General features: G+C 42.2%; 1 protein-coding gene across 4 annotated transcripts in view; it reads right to left on the bottom strand.

The window, feature by feature from the left end:
* The window catches only part of arhgef4 (Rho guanine nucleotide exchange factor (GEF) 4), an 85,371-nt gene that overhangs the window by 49,953 nt on the left and 18,032 nt on the right, over positions 1 to 17,386 (bottom strand). The window contains exon 1 of one of the 4 annotated variants that reach the window (XM_064338632.1): positions 8,280 to 8,437. The exons of the other annotated variants lie outside the window; for them this stretch is intronic. Within the exon in view, the coding sequence (XP_064194702.1) occupies positions 8,280 to 8,318 (39 nt within the window). The 5' untranslated portion in view covers positions 8,319 to 8,437. Of the gene's footprint in view, positions 1 to 8,279; positions 8,438 to 17,386 lie in introns of those variants that run through there. 4 annotated transcript variants of the gene reach the window in all.

The following is a 17,386-nucleotide window of genomic DNA, read 5'->3' as shown; positions in this document are numbered from 1 at the left end:
CATGTCCATTGTGCACGTGCACACGCACACACACACACACCCAGCACAGTGACAGGTCTGGATTGAGGACTTTCAGAGAGCAAGCGTCACTCCATTAAATCCAGATACGGGCCCAGTGAGTCAGCCAGCTGCTCTCATAGCAGTGCGCTAAGAACCCTCTTAAAAGGTGAACCTTTCACCATGCCGCTCAGCCAAGTTCATCTGTTATCCTAACCACAGACTCCGACCAAACAAAACAAAGCTTTTCAGAGATAAAGATTCTGCCTTATGCCCCTGCCTAGGCAGCCTGCAGCCAAAAATGCAATCAGATTCACACTGGCAAGCTGCCCAAACCTTGATACGTTATCTCGGGATTAACAGAGTACTAATTGGCTGGCTCACTTTGTTCAAATTCACAGTGGGATAACTCTCTGTTTTTTGAATCAGATAACCTAATTAGCCAAATTATCCAGCGTAACTCGGTTTAGCAAAGCTGTTTACCTCTGCACCAACCAAAATATCTTTCAAAAATAGCCAATAAAGCAAGTCAGTCAGAACTGTACATATAAATGGAATTCAATGGCAATTTTCAGCAACAGGAACTCGTCACATTGTGATACATCTGCTAAGAAACTGTAAGTAAAACACAGAACACACCTAAATTAATGACACATTTTACCTGATGAGCATAATTAAACACCAAGCAATAATGACTGAAGTATATGGTTTATTGGTTCCTTTTTTCTTTGATCCTGCATGGTTTTATTTTAATGAATGAATAATGGTAATGTAATCTTGTTAATTTTTCATACAACATCATATAAGGGTAATTTATCTGATTTACTGATTTGGCCAATACAGTTGACTCAATAGAAAGAAGCTCTCCCCAGTCAGTGGCTCATTTTCCTTTCAGTGTGTTTTCCCAAGATGAAAGGGACTCTGTGCTTGGGTGAGTCTTTTTAGTTAGTATCATTATCCCTTTAATCAGTTTCCCATGTTTTATACACTGCAAAGCCACCTTTAAGTATAAAAGACAGTAACACTGGCGTCATTATTAATATTATTAATTTGCAATGACAATATTATTGTTATTATATTATTATAAGAACTCCGGGTGCTGTTGCCATCACCCATAAAACAGTAGATTTTTTGTGTTAAGGGCTGAGGCATACTGCAAAATGTTTTGTAAAAGATAAACAAAACATAATTTATACATTCAGAGGCAATAACAACTCGGTATCATGCCCTTTACTTAATATAATACTAAACTTAAGAGTTGGCCTGCTACTTCATTAACAGGATTTATCTGTTAGCCTATGGCTCCACAAAACAAAAAGATGGAATTGTTAAATCCAGTTCCCCAACTGGCAATCAAACCTAAACTCTTGGAGTTGCAATTGCAAAGACCTGTATCCAATACACACACAGTCTTGCTCGGTCTGTCCGACCAAACATTTTTCCTGGATTTTTCCCACCCATTCTATGCCTGTTAACACACTTTGTCCTCCTTCTTTTATCTGTGATAAGTATTTGCTTAACCTAACAAATTGTTTCCTTTAGCAGTGAACCGTTGTGTTTACCCAGTACCCAGCAGGGACAGTGAGTGGTCATGCTGCGTCCCTGTGAGGTAAACGTGACCGTAGGGTCAACCGGCGTGTGACTCCACCATTGAGTCCCGCCCAGCCTTTATATCACTTTATCAATTCTACAGCAACAGTGCTCCAATGTTCCACCCAGCACACAGAAGACTGCTTTAAATCCTTTAACAGTTCTGCAGTTTGAGAGTCTTTGTATGTCTGTCTGTGTCAGTTTGTTTGTTTGTCAGTCTGTGTTGATTTCTCCCTGCATCTATCTGTATATCTATCAACTATCTATTTATAGATCAGTCTCTCTATTTATCACCCTGTCTGCCTTACATGTTTTCCTGTCTTTCAGACAATTTGTTTTTGTTGATCTATGTACGCTGTGTGCTTGTCAGTCTCCATCTTTCCCTGTCTGTAACATTCTTAATCAGCCTGTTCACCTGTTTCTACTTGTCTCTCTCCACCCATCAGTGTCAGTCCTCATCCGTACGTCTAGGGAGGGAACCACAATGGGCAAACTGAGCTGGCAATCCAGATGATCAGCCTGTGCCATGGCATCCTCTTCCGTAAACGCAAGCGCCTAATATTCCTCAGCCTTGCATTTACCACACCACACTCTACAGCCACACGTCCATCTGGAACATCTACGTTACACTATCCTTAGGCCCATCAGCCAATAAAACCTGCAATGAACATGCAATAATAATTTAATACAAAAGGCTACCTTGCAGACAAATACACAAACTTACTGTAACAACAGCTAGATGTACAAAAAGATCTCGAGATAGAAAGAATATACAGATTACATAAATAATAAAAACACGTGAAAGTCGTTAAGATCCACATAAACAAAGCCAGATTTTCCTACCTAGAGGCACCAGAATCTTGGCCAAAGCTCTGCTCTCCACCATAATCACCTCTTTACATCACTGGCAAAGGCTCCTATGTCTAAAGAAGATAAACTCCTAGCCATTATCTGCTTAGTTTTGCTGCTTTTTAAACTGTATTCATTAGTTTGGGACAATGGTCGTCGCAGGACAAGAGAGGAACGTTCTATTAGGGAATTCAAGTGATGACTCGTCATAGGCTTTATTCTGGCACCACAATAAAAGCTTTTCCCAGTCTCTCATTTTAAGACTGTTAATCTTCAAATGAAGATGTCTGAGATTGATTTTCCAAATAAAATTTGTAACGAGATTTTTCTTTGTAACTGCAGCCTGTTGTTGTTATTCAATGACTACTTCCTTAGGCTTTACCATCTAATTGCTGTTTTATCTGTATTTGTTTAATAACCCAGTACGTACGAACTATTAATTGTATTGTTGCATTTTATTTTACAGAACCTGCAAGAAAATCTCTGAAATAGATCTGAATAGTTTTTGTTGTTGTTATTATCATTTTCCTCCTGCTTTGATTGCAGCCCCGCATTTCTCCTGGAGTGGAGCCTGCCAGCAGTGTTTACATTCCAGCACTGCTCGTGCATTAGTTCTTGCTCGTGCTCACTCGCGCTCTTTCTCTCTGTAGCCGATTGAGCACAAACACGATGCAGCTTTTCTGAGAAAGTTACTGTCTTTCATCTATCAAGTTTTCTGAAGGACACTTCAAAGGGAGAGATGAGGACAAGGAAGATGCCTTTACAGTAACTCACATCAAGTCGTGACTAGAATCTGTCAGCAGTCCAAAAACATTACTCCGTAAAATATGTGTGCGTATGTTGTATCCGACAGCAAGTGATTAATTTTCCTTCTCTATAAGTTAAACATATTTCTATTATTCATAATCCAACGAATGAAAAACCTGCGCAACAAGATCTTTTATCTGGGTACATATCCCATCTTAAGCATAAATGTTCAAACAACTTTAAAAGGCAAATATTGGCTGCACTAAGAGAAGCCAAACCCCTGAGTGTGTGTGTATAAAATATTGAGCATTTATCTGCCTTATAAGGGCAATATACCTGGTTTGTGCGTGGTGCATCAAAATAAATATTTACCCTGGAGTACACACTGAAAATATTCTTGGCTCTATCTTTTCTTTTGAATTCACAATTATAGTAGTAATCAAAAATGAAACTATAAAAGTCAACAATGAATTTCAACATAACTTAACATGCAAAGCAGTGACCATAGATTTAATTGGATAAAGTGTATTTTATGAGGAAATCATAGTTCTCTTCCTCTCCCAGCTGTGCAGTAGAAGACACTACTACCACACTGACTCCAGACCAGTGCAAGAGAGGAGGGATAGTGTCCTCTCTCAGATGTGCATAGCAGAAGATACTGCTACCACACCGACTCCAGCTCAGTGCAGTAGAGGAGAGAGAGTGTAAACTCTCAGCTGTGAATAGCAGCAGACACTGATATCACACTAACTACAGATCAGTGTAGAAGGGTGGAAAAACATCAGAAAACCTCCAGAAAATGCAGAGTGGGGGTTGCTGGGTACCTCAGTTGGTAAGTGAGAACCAGGGCCTCGGATCGAATCCTACCCATGCCAGTGCCAACAGTGGCCGGCAGCCCCACAGAAACAGTACACCAATTGGCATGATGTCGCCCAAGGGATATACAGGAGGGATTCAGCCGGCAGGGATAGCAGTGTTCTTTGCTTCAGCCACCCCTGTTGGTCATCCAGGCACCCATGGCTTGCTCTCTGCATACGCATATGATCGGTTCTCCTCTGCCCCCACTCTGTGTGAGCGTGGCTTGTGGCTGCAGTGTGAAAAGAAGCATCTGGCTGGCACCACATATTCAAGAGAATCACAGAGAGCTGTCTTCCCTCTCCTCAGCCAGCAGCAGGGGCCATATATGAGCATGTTTGCACATAGTTCAGGAACTGGACATTCCAAATTTGGGTGGAGTTGGAGATGCTCGGTTTCAAAGAAATGCAGAGTGACTGGAATTTTTCAGGTTTTAAAAATGAGCTAATTACATTTCAGTAATAGAATGCAGCTGCTGCCTAGAGCTGCTATGCTGTGCCACCCATGCATTCAGTGCCAAACTGCCACTACGCACCCGCCCAGACTTGGCTTACAGTGTGGAATCAGGCCTGTGTGCCTGGGCCGTGCCCTCGCCCAGCACGACCGATGTCTGTCAGGGCCCTGCTGTCTGTGTGTAAGCTGGGCCCCATGGTTCACACAGGACACAGCTGTCATTACTGACATGTCTTACTGTACATTCACTAGGGGGAATGTGGATTCTGCTCATACAGTATTGAAGCTCTCGTCCACAGCACATAAAACAGCTTGCAATGAATATTGTAAACATACATCCAGAAAACAAATGTATACACACAAACGGACACCCAAATAATGAAAACATACACAAGTACACATATAAAAGCACACAAACACATTTACCCCTGTGACATAAGAATGCAAGTACACACATACAATCCTAGAAAAACAAACACACACAGTTGAACATTTGCACACCCAGCATTCATCTTCCTCTTTCCCCCTGCTCACTCCACTCATTACTCAGTGAAGTACAATTAGTGCAATTCAATTCAAATGGCCAGCACACCACGTCACTTCAACAGTCACCTTCACTAAGCAGCATATCTGCACGTGTCAGCGAGATGCTGGCCATGCACTCACTGAACAGCCTACAGCAAGGTTAAAATCCCTACAGGATTTGAACCTGCAAGTTTCTAGTTACAAACGCAATTTATTGTGTACGATTTCCCACATGGTCACCCCAAGGCCTCAATGCCCTGTTAGCATGGCAGGTGTTGGCAAACGAGGATACAACATGGAGGGGGGCATGGCTGGTCGGTCAGCAGCAGCTCTTTCAGCTGCTAGACAGCCGCTTCTGCCCAGCTACCCCCCCCCCCCCAGCTTGGTAGGGGGTGGGGAAGCTAATCTCTACATTCCAGATTGTTGCAATTTATTGCAGAGGGGTTTGCCCTGATTCTTGCGCAACAGGAGTTCAGTCATGAGGAAGAGGATTTCCAGTTTCATCACTGACCGCAAAGACGGCATTCCCGGGTTACACTCAGAGCTGGTTCCTCTGCTCATCCTATGATAACACCTACCCCCTTCACTGTGTTTTTCTGCCACCGGACTGGAACTGGCAAGACCCCATCAGAGACTGGGCCATTTATACTGTATAGGGTGCATAGGGCACACAGAAATGCCAACGGGAACAACTCAAATCAAACACACCTCAGGTCAATGTGTTATTTCATAATCATATCATGGCATTCCATGAAAGATTACATCACAGATTCCCGATAAACTGGGCACATGGGTTAGCTCTATGTTCTCTACATTGAAAGTTCTGTCTCTGCCACTGCTGAAGTTGACACATTCCAATTAGTCTGGCTTCTGGGAGTTTCTGATGCTATCAGTTTATGAATATTCATGTGGTTCTCCACAAAAGTGGCAAAGGATGGACACGCCTCTTCATAAATATTCATAAACGCACTATAGCACTAAAAATTACTGCTACTAGAAACCTCCCATAGTAAGACAGTAGAAAGAGGGGGTTCTGGGTGGCTCATCTTGTTAAGGCAATGTTACAGTGCTTGGATGGGCCCTGCAGTCTGGTATCAAATCCGGCCTGTGACAGGGCCAACTGCGGCTGGCAGCCCCACAGGATGAAGCATAATTGCCTCTACTGTCGCCCAGGGATGGGCGGGTTTCAGTTGGGATGACATCACCTCACCACAGACCTGCAACCCCTGCTGCTTGATCGGGCACCAGCAAGTCCATCTGTTGAGCTGCACATGGAGTGTCTTCTTCCAATTCATGTCTGTACAGCCCCACTTGTGAAGTACAGCGTGATAAATGAAAAGAACTTGGCATCGCAAGCTTCCGAGATGAGCACGTACGTGCTTGTCTGCGCTCTCCCAAATAGATAATAGAGGTTTCAGCAATAAGTGTTGATACATACAAAAACTGGCCACTCCACATTAGGGAAAAAGAGAGGGAGAAGCATTAAAAATAGAAAGTACAGAGAACATACACAATGCAGGAGCTAACCGTCAGGTTACCAGAGAGTACCTGTGGTCACATCATATGCAGACTTGAGATGCATATAAAAAATTTTGTCATTTGTATATTCTACAGCTCCAACGACAATTATCATTTGAAGTTTCCCATCATATCACTTTCTCTCCCCAAGCACTGATTGAAACTTTACACTGTGTGAACAATGACTCACTCACTGAACCGTCCCTCACAATTTCAGGCTGGAAATAAAACAACACATTTTACTCAGGGTTGCCAGGCTCTATGTATGCATATATATGAAGATGAAATTAAATGGAATATTTCATAATTTTATATTAAATAAAAAAACATTTGGGTACTGCTCCTAGTAATAAATTCTCACACTTGAGTATTTAAAAAAATTGGCCTTGCCTTTACTTATTACGATTATTAGCTGAAATAACAAGGCAAAATAATAAACACAGACAGCTGATGTGGATGCTAAGGAAACAAATTATTTTGTGTAGTGCTGCAAGCTCATGTCCTCAAATGACAGAGCATTAAGTAGGATCACTGTACTTATCCTGAAAAGACAAAACAAACCAGTTCAGCTTCAGCTAACCTTCGTTTCCCACCAAAGATGCTGCCATGGCTAAAGGTGGACTACAGCCCCTGTCCTGAAATTAAGATGAATCTTTACAAAGAGGATTTTGGTCTTACAAACAAATTTTATTCTTCATTTTATATGAACCCAAAAGATTCAAATCGTTATACAGTGAAGGATTCATTAATCAGTGATAGTTGTAAAGGGACTGAACTGTTCTAATGCTCAGTGTTGATTAACTGTGCTCTCTCTCTCTCTCTCTCTCTCACACACACACACACACACACATTTCCTGCTGCCACACATATGATGCTACTATTTTATGTGTACTTTGCATTTCCTCCACACTCCACTTATCTATAGACTTTTAAAGGCTCCCATTGTGCTTTGGTTCTGTAAACGGCAAACCGCATTTTCTTGGAAGCAAGTGTGCAGGTTCTTGGTTTCGTTCATTGAAAATCTCACTCTCCTCATTAAGCCCCCCCAAAAGGGTTTACACGTTGCTCCCAAGCGTCATAGCAACGGCACAAGCGCTTGCCAACATTGGTCAAGCACGACGGAGCTTGGCGAGAAAAGGTACAAGAAATCGGGTGGGGGGGGGCGGGGCTGTGGACTTCGACCCCGCTCCGCTCCGTCCGGAAAGAGCCTCCCCTCCCTTCTAATCAGGCGCCACCGACATCATATATGAAGGGAAAGCTCTGGAACACTTTTCTCGCGGTTACTGAATAATGAGAGACAAGTGTGAAAATGCCTCTGTACCTTTAGGCAACTGACGCCGGTGACAAGCAGCATGTCAGAGCCAAAACATAAAATTAGCATGTTTGCCCACAAACCAGCAGACCACGGGCACTCGCACACTCTACCCCAGAACCTCAGTCTTGCCATGTGAGCCAAACGTCCCTAACAGAGTCCAAAGCAGCGCACACACCGCACGCGCCAGAACCAAGGCAAAAGAAAAGCAGACGATAAAAGTTACTGCCAGTTAACTTCAGGTTGAAACGAGGAAGTCGCAGGCACAAAAACACCCGCATACACAGAAAAAAACTCTGCAGTCAGACAATAAATAAAACTTTCCTAGCACTCTCTGGCTCTCCTAACAAGTTCGGGAGCAATAACATGAGAACGAGGGTTTAAGACAGCTAACCACCTCCCACCCCCCTTCCTGGGAAGATGCAGCCCTTACCTTGAAGAAACTTCTGAGGAAGTAAATCACGCTGAGCATTTTGAGAGCGGTGCAGAGTCCCCCTTCTCTCTGCCCTCTGATACGGGACCCTGCTTCCCTCTCTGCTCCGCTCCTGCCTTTGCACGCTCGCTTGTTGCTATTTTGGACGATCTTAGTGGCGGGTGGCTGGGGTGTGGGGGGGGAGCGCAGCCAGAGGCTTACGCTGTGGAGTTGCATAACAATGAGGGCTTAACTGCGCAGCGTAGCTGCTTGGCTGCGCAAACAGGTCGGTCTGGGCAGGCTTTCTCCAAGCCCTTGCTCGCTAGCTGTTTAACTATTCACCACCTCTCCTCTCCACTCAAACCACCATAACATGCTAATTGCATTGGTTTTGAGAAAAGCAGGGGGGTGGGCAAGAAGGGAATAAGGAGGTGAAAGAATAAGCAGGGTGGTGGAGTATGGATGAGGTCATTTTAAATCCAGAGAGGTTTGGAGAGTGAAAGAGACAGTGTTTTGATGAATTCCAAAGTGGTTTGTGAGAGACTGTCAAATAGAGGTCCCTTTTACATCCTCACCCCACCCAGCCATCATTTTACTGAGATTCAGTTCCTCCTCAGTCACACAGTTATCTCATAAACACTCTTCATGTTGGTGGTGATGCCACCAATCACATCTGGAGATTGGAGTGGTTTCATTTTCCCCCAAATAGACAAATCCCCCAAATCTGTCCTTAAGTTGACTTACAAGTAAACACAATTGTTACATCTTTTCTCTTCACACTTATTTTGGCAAGTTAGTTTCAGTGATTGCTTAACTTCACAAACTGTGTTTAAAGAACAAATTATTGCTTTTGATTGTTAGTCAACATTAAGGAATGTTGAGTGAATCCCTGCCAGTGTTTTTCTAATAGGTGTCTACCTGAAACAAGCTAACCTGAGGTCAGCGACGCAGTGATGAGATTTGCTGATCTGAGCCACATAAGATACGCAAACATTACTCAACGTACATGGAACAACCTTACACAAGACTCATCAGCAGGGTTAAATAATAGCCTGTTCTCTCTCTCTATCCTATCGTTCTTTGCTTTCCTTCTTTCTATTTCCCTTCGTCTCTCCTGAGGAATCAGTCTGTTGTGTCACAGGGTTTTCAACCAAGTGTGAATGCCTAAATAGAAGAAATAAAAAGAGTGGCTTTAGAAATCCACTGCAGCTCCCAGCAGTACTGACAGGCAAGAGGGTGAACCCCACACATGGTCCAGAGAGAGACAGCACAAACATTTCTTGTACAAAGGGCCTGGCATGTGGGAATTAAAAGGCTGCGTATTCTTAACACTGAAAGTTCCGTCTCTGCATCTGTTCAGGTTGAACATTACAGTTGGCTCTGGTTCTGGTTGGTAACAGGAATTACTATACTGCTAGAGACGTTTGGAAGACAGTAAGGCAAATACTTATAAAATAGTAAAGGGATATAACTGTTTAAAAATCCCACGCTGTAGAACTGAAAAAATCATGTTATACTTTTATTATTATTATTATTATTTTTATTATTATTGTGGGTTGGTGTGTAATTAAAAGTATGTTCTCAGTGTTTTCAGTCTTGTTCGGAGGAACGCTGACAGTACTGCTACAGGATGCCCCCTGCTGTCTCCCAATGGTAATGTGCAAACTAGAATACACAGGGGGCTCAAAACCCCCATCCAAACACCATACATTTCTCCAACACCATACATTTCAAATGACATTTTTTTATTGGGTTCTGAAGCCAATATATTTTTTTACACCATCTGTAGCATCTCGATTGCAGTACATGAACCAGCTTATTCTCTGGATGGGGAACCACTGCAGCAGAGGAGGAAAACTAATTTTCACCAGCCTGTTAATGACTTGTTTAAACAATGTTCCATTGTTTTCCAATCCTCAGCACATAACCATACATTAAAAATGAAATTTAACTTCATGAAGTGATAAATATGTTTGTAACAATGATTGTTTTACTGAGTTTTTGTTGGATCTACCATGTACTGGTAATGCCCTGTTAATTGTTTAAAGAAAACCTGGGTTCACACCCAAGTCATGGTTGTAATACTGTTTACGGAAGAAAAAAGATAAGCAAATTTAGAACCACAGATGTGACAAATCCTTGTCAGAGGTAAGAGACCAGAGGCTCGATGGTTCACGGCTGAAAATTCAAACGAATCACGGAAGTGATTTTAGGGCATGAGTCCAGGGCATGGCAGGATGTTGTGTTCCTTGCTGTGACTTTGAGAAGACACACCTACCGCCGGAAGCGCTGGCACTGACAGAGCTCAGCCACAACCCCACTTTCAAAAACCCCACGTGTCGGGTGGCGGGCGTGTCTGCATGTTTTAAGCCAATATGACAACGATGTCTGTTACACTTATACAGACATCTGACATCATCATCAGGAAAGCAGATCTGACTGGCAGGGCCAAATCTTAATCGAAGGCACAGTGCTGCCAGCTTATAGAAAGGTGAGAATTCACTGAGGAAAAGAATATACCTCCCCTCTTCTTTTCTTAAAACGTCAGAAGGGAGAAAGGGCAGAAAAATCTGAAGGCAGAGCAGCAGGTGATTCTAAAGTGGCAGAGTAAGCACCATGGACTCATCGGCCCTTGTAATTTGAGAGCTGGGCATTCATTCAAAATCTGTTCCTCTATTGAACACAGCAGTCCCACCCCAGTCCGCCTCACAAGAACCAATTATGCACAATTAAACTACTGCTCGGCCAATCACCATGTGACCCACAGTTCCCAGGCTTTTCCAAATCACAAATGTATAACACAAGATAATTTGGCTTATATTTTTTCTTTTTTAAAGGGCAAATCACTGTGATTGGGCCCCTAAAGCAGTTTTCTAAGGCTCATCTTTGAAAAATATTTAATTTTCATTGTGCACATTGATATTTGAAACATGGAAAACACTTCATAAATAAAACATATTCTTATTATTTAAAATAGGGCCACAGTTAGGTAATGATTTTTTTGTGTGGCTAGCTCACAATATGCAAGTCAGAAAATGATAACTTTATCAAATTTTGGCACAGAAGCTTGGTTGCAGCTACAGTGCATATTATTGCTCTTACTGTTAGATACTGTTAGATTGTGCCACTGAGGCTGGAGGAATCCACAGAGTCCTACATATTTTTGAGTTTTTACCCCTGCTTTTATATCCATGAGCAAGGTCAATAGTTTATGCTGAATGACTTCAGCAAAGACCCAGCTGAAATAAAGCCTTGACCTTCACACATAATGTGTAGGTTGTGAACACTTTAAGTGAATAGACTGAACAAGGCACCATATAAATAATAAAACAATGTCAAATAACGTGTCAGTGTGCGTGTCCTTTGAAAAGTTGGATTGGTTCATTTGAGAACCTCCTGATGTGGAGTTTTGGAAAGCACCTTGGACTTTGCTGCTCTTGTGGCTTCATTTTGTGAGGGGAAAAGATGGACGAATTAGAAAGAATAACCAAACTGTGCCCAGGCCAGGGGTGGAATGTGATTTGAGTATCCAAGATGAAAGAATGTGGTACCAGATGCTTCATATTTGCAGCATCAATCTGTCAGTGCTGGTAAAATTGGCAAACCCACTGCACCTCTGGACTCGCATGTACCTCTGAGAGAGCTGAACCGAAAAACTCCTGGATTTCAGGAATCCACAGCACTTTGAACTATTCACTTAAAATAAGTACTTTAACTTTAAATGACTTCTAATGTGTAACGTAAAGGAACATGTATAACATGTAAACCTAATTTTAATTCAGGACAGACATTAAATATTTCAAAAGAGCACCGTAAAAATAGTTTATTATGGCTCCTGAATGGCTCAGTTGGGAAAGGGACTCAACATAAGTGTATCACCAATTTCCATCAAGGCCAAATCACTAACTGACTCTGGCCAACAGCAAGACACACTTGGCTCTGTCCAGCTAGGGGTAGGCCAAATTATTTATATTCAAGCTTCATTTAGTCCACCCAATAACACGTCAGGTGCCCACACAGGCAACCCGTTTTTATCAATAAGAGAGACGTCTCTGGTCTGTGCTAACTCTTCTGTAGTACTATGTGGCCTGTAGTGTCTAAAAGAGTCATTGGCTCTCCATCACATGCATTGGTGGAGTCCAGACACCGCAGTTGCAGTGTGCCACATGCACTGAGAGACCTCAGTACCATTGCCAGGTACAATTTTGAAAGGAAAAAAAAGGAGGATTCATGCTAAAAAAGAATTTAAAAACTGTATGATTGGATGCATCAAGAACACAAGGGTCCTTTTGATGTTTATTTGTAAATTGTGCATGCAACTGAAAACTTTCCCTGGGTTTTGTTTTCTTACAGAATCCCCCTTGTGGTTCAGATTTTCATTGTATTTTAATTATCTGAAAACCTCATAAGGATCAGATCCTCCTCTGTCATAGTCTACACACATACACACACATTCACGCACACAAAAATCACCCCCCACTGCCCAGAACAACCGGCTATTCACTGTCCCGACAATGGCCATGGAGATAACGTCCTTCCTGTTCCCAAGGAGACAATAATGACTTCTTGGTTATTATCCAAGCCCAGCGGTGAACTGCAGCCAATCAGCACAATCTGGCACCAAATGTGGACCCCAACAATTCCTCAAGCAGGGAGAGTCCCCCAACCTTTTTTTCCCGTTCAGTCAACCTTGCAGTGAGACAGGCCTCTTTCTCATGATGCACTGACAGTCCCTGTTTTGTGAATTTAATATGAATCATTGGGATGTGGTATTTAGACTCCCTATATCAAAATGCGAAAGGCAAAGTGACAGTTGCACTCTTGGCCTGGTCTGACTAAGTGCTCCCCGGGTGATCTGTGCCAGTGGTGGCCGTATGCTTGTGTCACTATGCATTGTGTTGGCAGTGACAAAGAGATATGATCTGCTCATAGTCAGCCTGAGCTCTGCTGTTACACTGTCAGAAAGACAAAAGGGAGAAATATCTACGGTCTGAGCAAACAGTGAAATTACTGTAATTACAAAACCCCCAATCTCACTGCCCCAGGCTAAAGCCAGACTGAAGTCACTAGCATGCCTCACTCAACCTGACAGATCTCATGCATGCATGCACCCACACACACACACACACATGCTTGCACACACATACACACACACACACACACGCACACACAATCATCTAATCACAAACCACCTACTAACCCACAGTCTCTTGCACACACTCTCATTTTTCAAATGTCCACACACAAACTTCAGGGCATCATACAGATACTGTACTGATACACTGATCTGTAATTACCATGGATGACCTATAATATTAACTTGACTCATTACATTAGCCAATCCACATATTTCACAGACCACTGAATTTCACCACAATCTGACATGTATGACACACTAAAACATGACCACAGGGTACAGGGTTAAGAGGCCGGAGCCAGCTGAGACAAAGGTCAAAGGTACTTGGAACATCATGGTGGATATGATGACTCTAACCCCAAATTCACCCATCCCCCAGTTTATTTTGCACAGAGACTTTCAAAGTTTAAAAGTCAAAATGAATTTGTTTGACTTCACCCTGAATTTGGGGGGAAAATATTAGCTGATACATCAGCTTTTGAGAACCATCGCATACTATGGATTCAATAAATACCACAAAAAAAAAATCACAACTCACTGTGAGAAATCACAATTCACCACGAGAGATATCTCAATGCACTGAGAACCGTTTTAATATGCCCTTAAAATAACTATGAACATCAACTGACTTCTGTGACAGAACAGAAGGGTGGAGTCAAACATAAACATACAGCACCAATAAAACAGGATGAATCAAATGTAATAATGCACTTGCAGACTTTTGGCAATACTGAAAAAATAGATCAACATAGACCCTGTCATTATAGCCTTTATGACTTACCTCCTACAAGGCATTGTTTTTTATTTGACAATAAACCTGTTGGCACAATTGTACAGTGTGTTTTGCCTCAAGGTGTGCATGCAGGATGTCCAACAAAGCACGTTCCCTGGAATGTACCCCCTCAAATAATCAAAATGAGCAGTGCATTGTCAAGAAAGCTGATGCTTATTTCATAAATAAAGGAAGAGAGTGGTTACTTTGAACAAACGACCCTCATACCCAACTAACCACCATGGATCGTCGAAACAAAACCTTCCTGACAAATGGCTGTTTCACAGGTGACCCGAGGTCGGTCTGAGGTTGCCTTGGCAAAATGATGTCATTGCTGACACTGACACTGAATCTGTTGAGAATGATTCTTACATATGGTTGTACCTGGTTTTGGCAAAGGATAGAAGAATGATAGCTTCTGGGTAAGGTGCCAGGTGTGCAACTTCCGAATTTGCCTGGAACGTCAAAGAAAAGCTGCCAACACACCAGCTGAATTATTTTAAATGTATTTTAAATTTGATTGTCTCGCCTCTGTACACCTGCAGTTACTGGGAACAGGCAGCGGTGGGGCAGGACAGGTTGTCATGTATAGCGCAATAAGGCAAACTTGTTTTTTTTAGGACCAACGAAATTGCAATGGAACAATGCATTCACTGTTAATCCGTGTGAGAGACACACACTTTGTTACTTGAGAAGCATTACATGAAATAATTTAAACCAACTGGAAATGATCTCAATGGTTTAGGGTTCTCTAGGGAGAGGGAGTGACTGCATTATTTTCAGATTCAAAGATATTCTCTCATTAAAAGCTGTTAAACTCTATGTTTTTTAGTGCTGGGCAGGTAAAGGCTTCTTAGGATCGAGCTCTCTAAATTTCATGGCATTTCTCTTTGGATTCAGAAACAAGAACCCGGTCAAACACAGAGCATGAGAAATTTCTGGAATACAACGCAACATTGGTGATTCATTGGATCATTTAACTATGTACGATGCTCAGAGTAGACAACTTGAAAGTCAAATTATTTTTAAAAATACTTCCAAACATACTGCTGCTTCCAAATACTAGATGCTCTTCTTTGTTCTCTGATTTTAAGATTTAGGAGAGCACAGACAATTCAGTAAGAGTGCTATCCTCCAAATAATGCGTTATCAAACCACTGCTTCTTTTCACAGCCCACAGTCAAAAGAAAAACGTCATGTGCAGCTTGAGCAAGATGGTGGTGGGTGCTTGAGTGACCAGCTGGGATAATTTGTCATATGGCCAAATACAGTCACCTCGGCCAATTAATTCCATCCCCAGGCAATATTATCACAGTGTAAGCACATCACTACATTGTGTATTGTGCATCATTGCACATACATGTTTCATGTGCTTTGCATGTTTTGAGGAAGCAACTTTTTTCTTCACACAAAATGGACACTCTCTTATCAGACCAAACTCCAAATGTAACACAGCTGGTTTGGTGGTAGATGGCTGGGTGAATGTTATCTGCGAGGAGAGCAAAGCAATCAGTGCTTAATGATGAGGGGGCACGAGTTGAGGGAGGACTGCTCACCATTAAAACAAGGGCTTGTCAGAAGTCTGTGCAGCAAAACAAAAACGTTTCTTCCACTTGTGAGAAATATTGGCATACCTGCACATCAACAGCTGACATTAACATGTCAGCAAATTACTAGCTTGGGCGTTACGAAAACATAACAGACATACACAGCATCTTAACAGGAAAGTTAAACGTTCAGCGTTTAACGTTAACAGGAAGGGACTTCAGTTTGTATTCATGCACATTCCTTGCCATGCAGGTAGTGTGGCAAAAACGCTAAATAAAAAAGATATACAGCTAAAAAACAGCTTAGGCTTTTTCTGTGGAAAAAAAGCTCAGAGTTTATGACTCCAGAAACATTACAACAGCCTGGGAAAATGTGAAAATTCCAGGGGCACAATGTTCTGCTTCCAGCAGGGAGGGAATGCCCCCCAAAAAAATCTAGAGTACACAAACGATATCTCTCTCGTACATGCATGTAACTATGCAGATGTGCCGTAGATGTTCTGCATACTTGAAATACATATGTTACATGTGACTCTCTCTGGCGCTGTGTTCGTTTGCTGTTAAGTGGCGTATCGTAGTAACAGACAGTAACAGCAAGTAATCATGCTGTGTTTATACTACAGTTGGCATTTTGATTTTGAAATATTCCTAATTAGGATAAATTGTTGCATAGAGATTCCCATCCATCAAATCAAACAGCAGAGAACTGCCCCTCCTCCTCCCTTTTTGGTTGCAATCAATTTATTTTTTCATTTCCCTCTAGGGTATTTTCAACAAATAAATGTGTGCAGGCATAGTGCCTTTTTGGATGTTGAAATCAGTCTAAAATGCATAAGCAAGTAAAGGTCAAAAGCCAAGCTGAATTCACAAAGCATTCTATGCACTCAAATTCACCAATCCACATCTGCTGAACTCGTAGCAAAGTCAGTTTCATACAAAATAAATAGTTTTTATTGCTTTCAAATTCTTTTTTTACTTGACCTCCATGTATTTTGACGGAAATGAGTTGAAACTTATGCCAAAAGGGGCAAATATATTTATGATCCAAGTACTGAGCTCAAATGGCAAGCTAGCTGTTAAAGAGATACAGGTGGTCAAAGCTGACCTATTTGGCTGATGGGGTCAAAAACAAGGTTCCAAATTCTCACCAGGCCCACAACTCTCATAGGCATTAGTCTGAATCTGTTAACATCAAAAAAGCTGGGCCTGTTAGTGATTAATCCCATAAGGAATGACTCTGCTTCTAGGGGACCCTATAACCCTCAACACAGCGGCAAACTGTGTGGTAACATTGTCACCCAAAAAGTCATACATCTCCAGGTGGGTGTGTGTGTATGCACATGAGTATATGTGTGTGTGTGTGTGTGTGTGTCTGTGTGTGTGTGTGTGCTTGCATGTGTGTGAGATGGGGTCTCAGGGAGGGCTGGGGGTGCAGTAGTCTTGGCGACTGTGAGAAAGCTTCTCTCGAGGTCCTGTGAGATTGAGGCCCTCATGTCTCCACGGTAACCACATTAAACAGGGAATAATTACTCGTTTGCTCCCTCATTTGCATTACAAACGAGGTTTGGGGCACTGTTCAATTTTGGCCCTTGTAAAAGCCTCTTGATATTCTCATTTATCTTCTTTTAAATGAGCAAAGTACATTATATTTGATTACCCGCAACTTTGAATG

Source organism: Anguilla rostrata, chromosome 6 (assembly GCF_018555375.3).
Source record: "Anguilla rostrata isolate EN2019 chromosome 6, ASM1855537v3, whole genome shotgun sequence".
Classification (NCBI taxonomy): Eukaryota; Metazoa; Chordata; class Actinopteri; order Anguilliformes; family Anguillidae; genus Anguilla; species Anguilla rostrata.
This window is presented reverse-complemented; position numbering and strand designations above follow the sequence as displayed.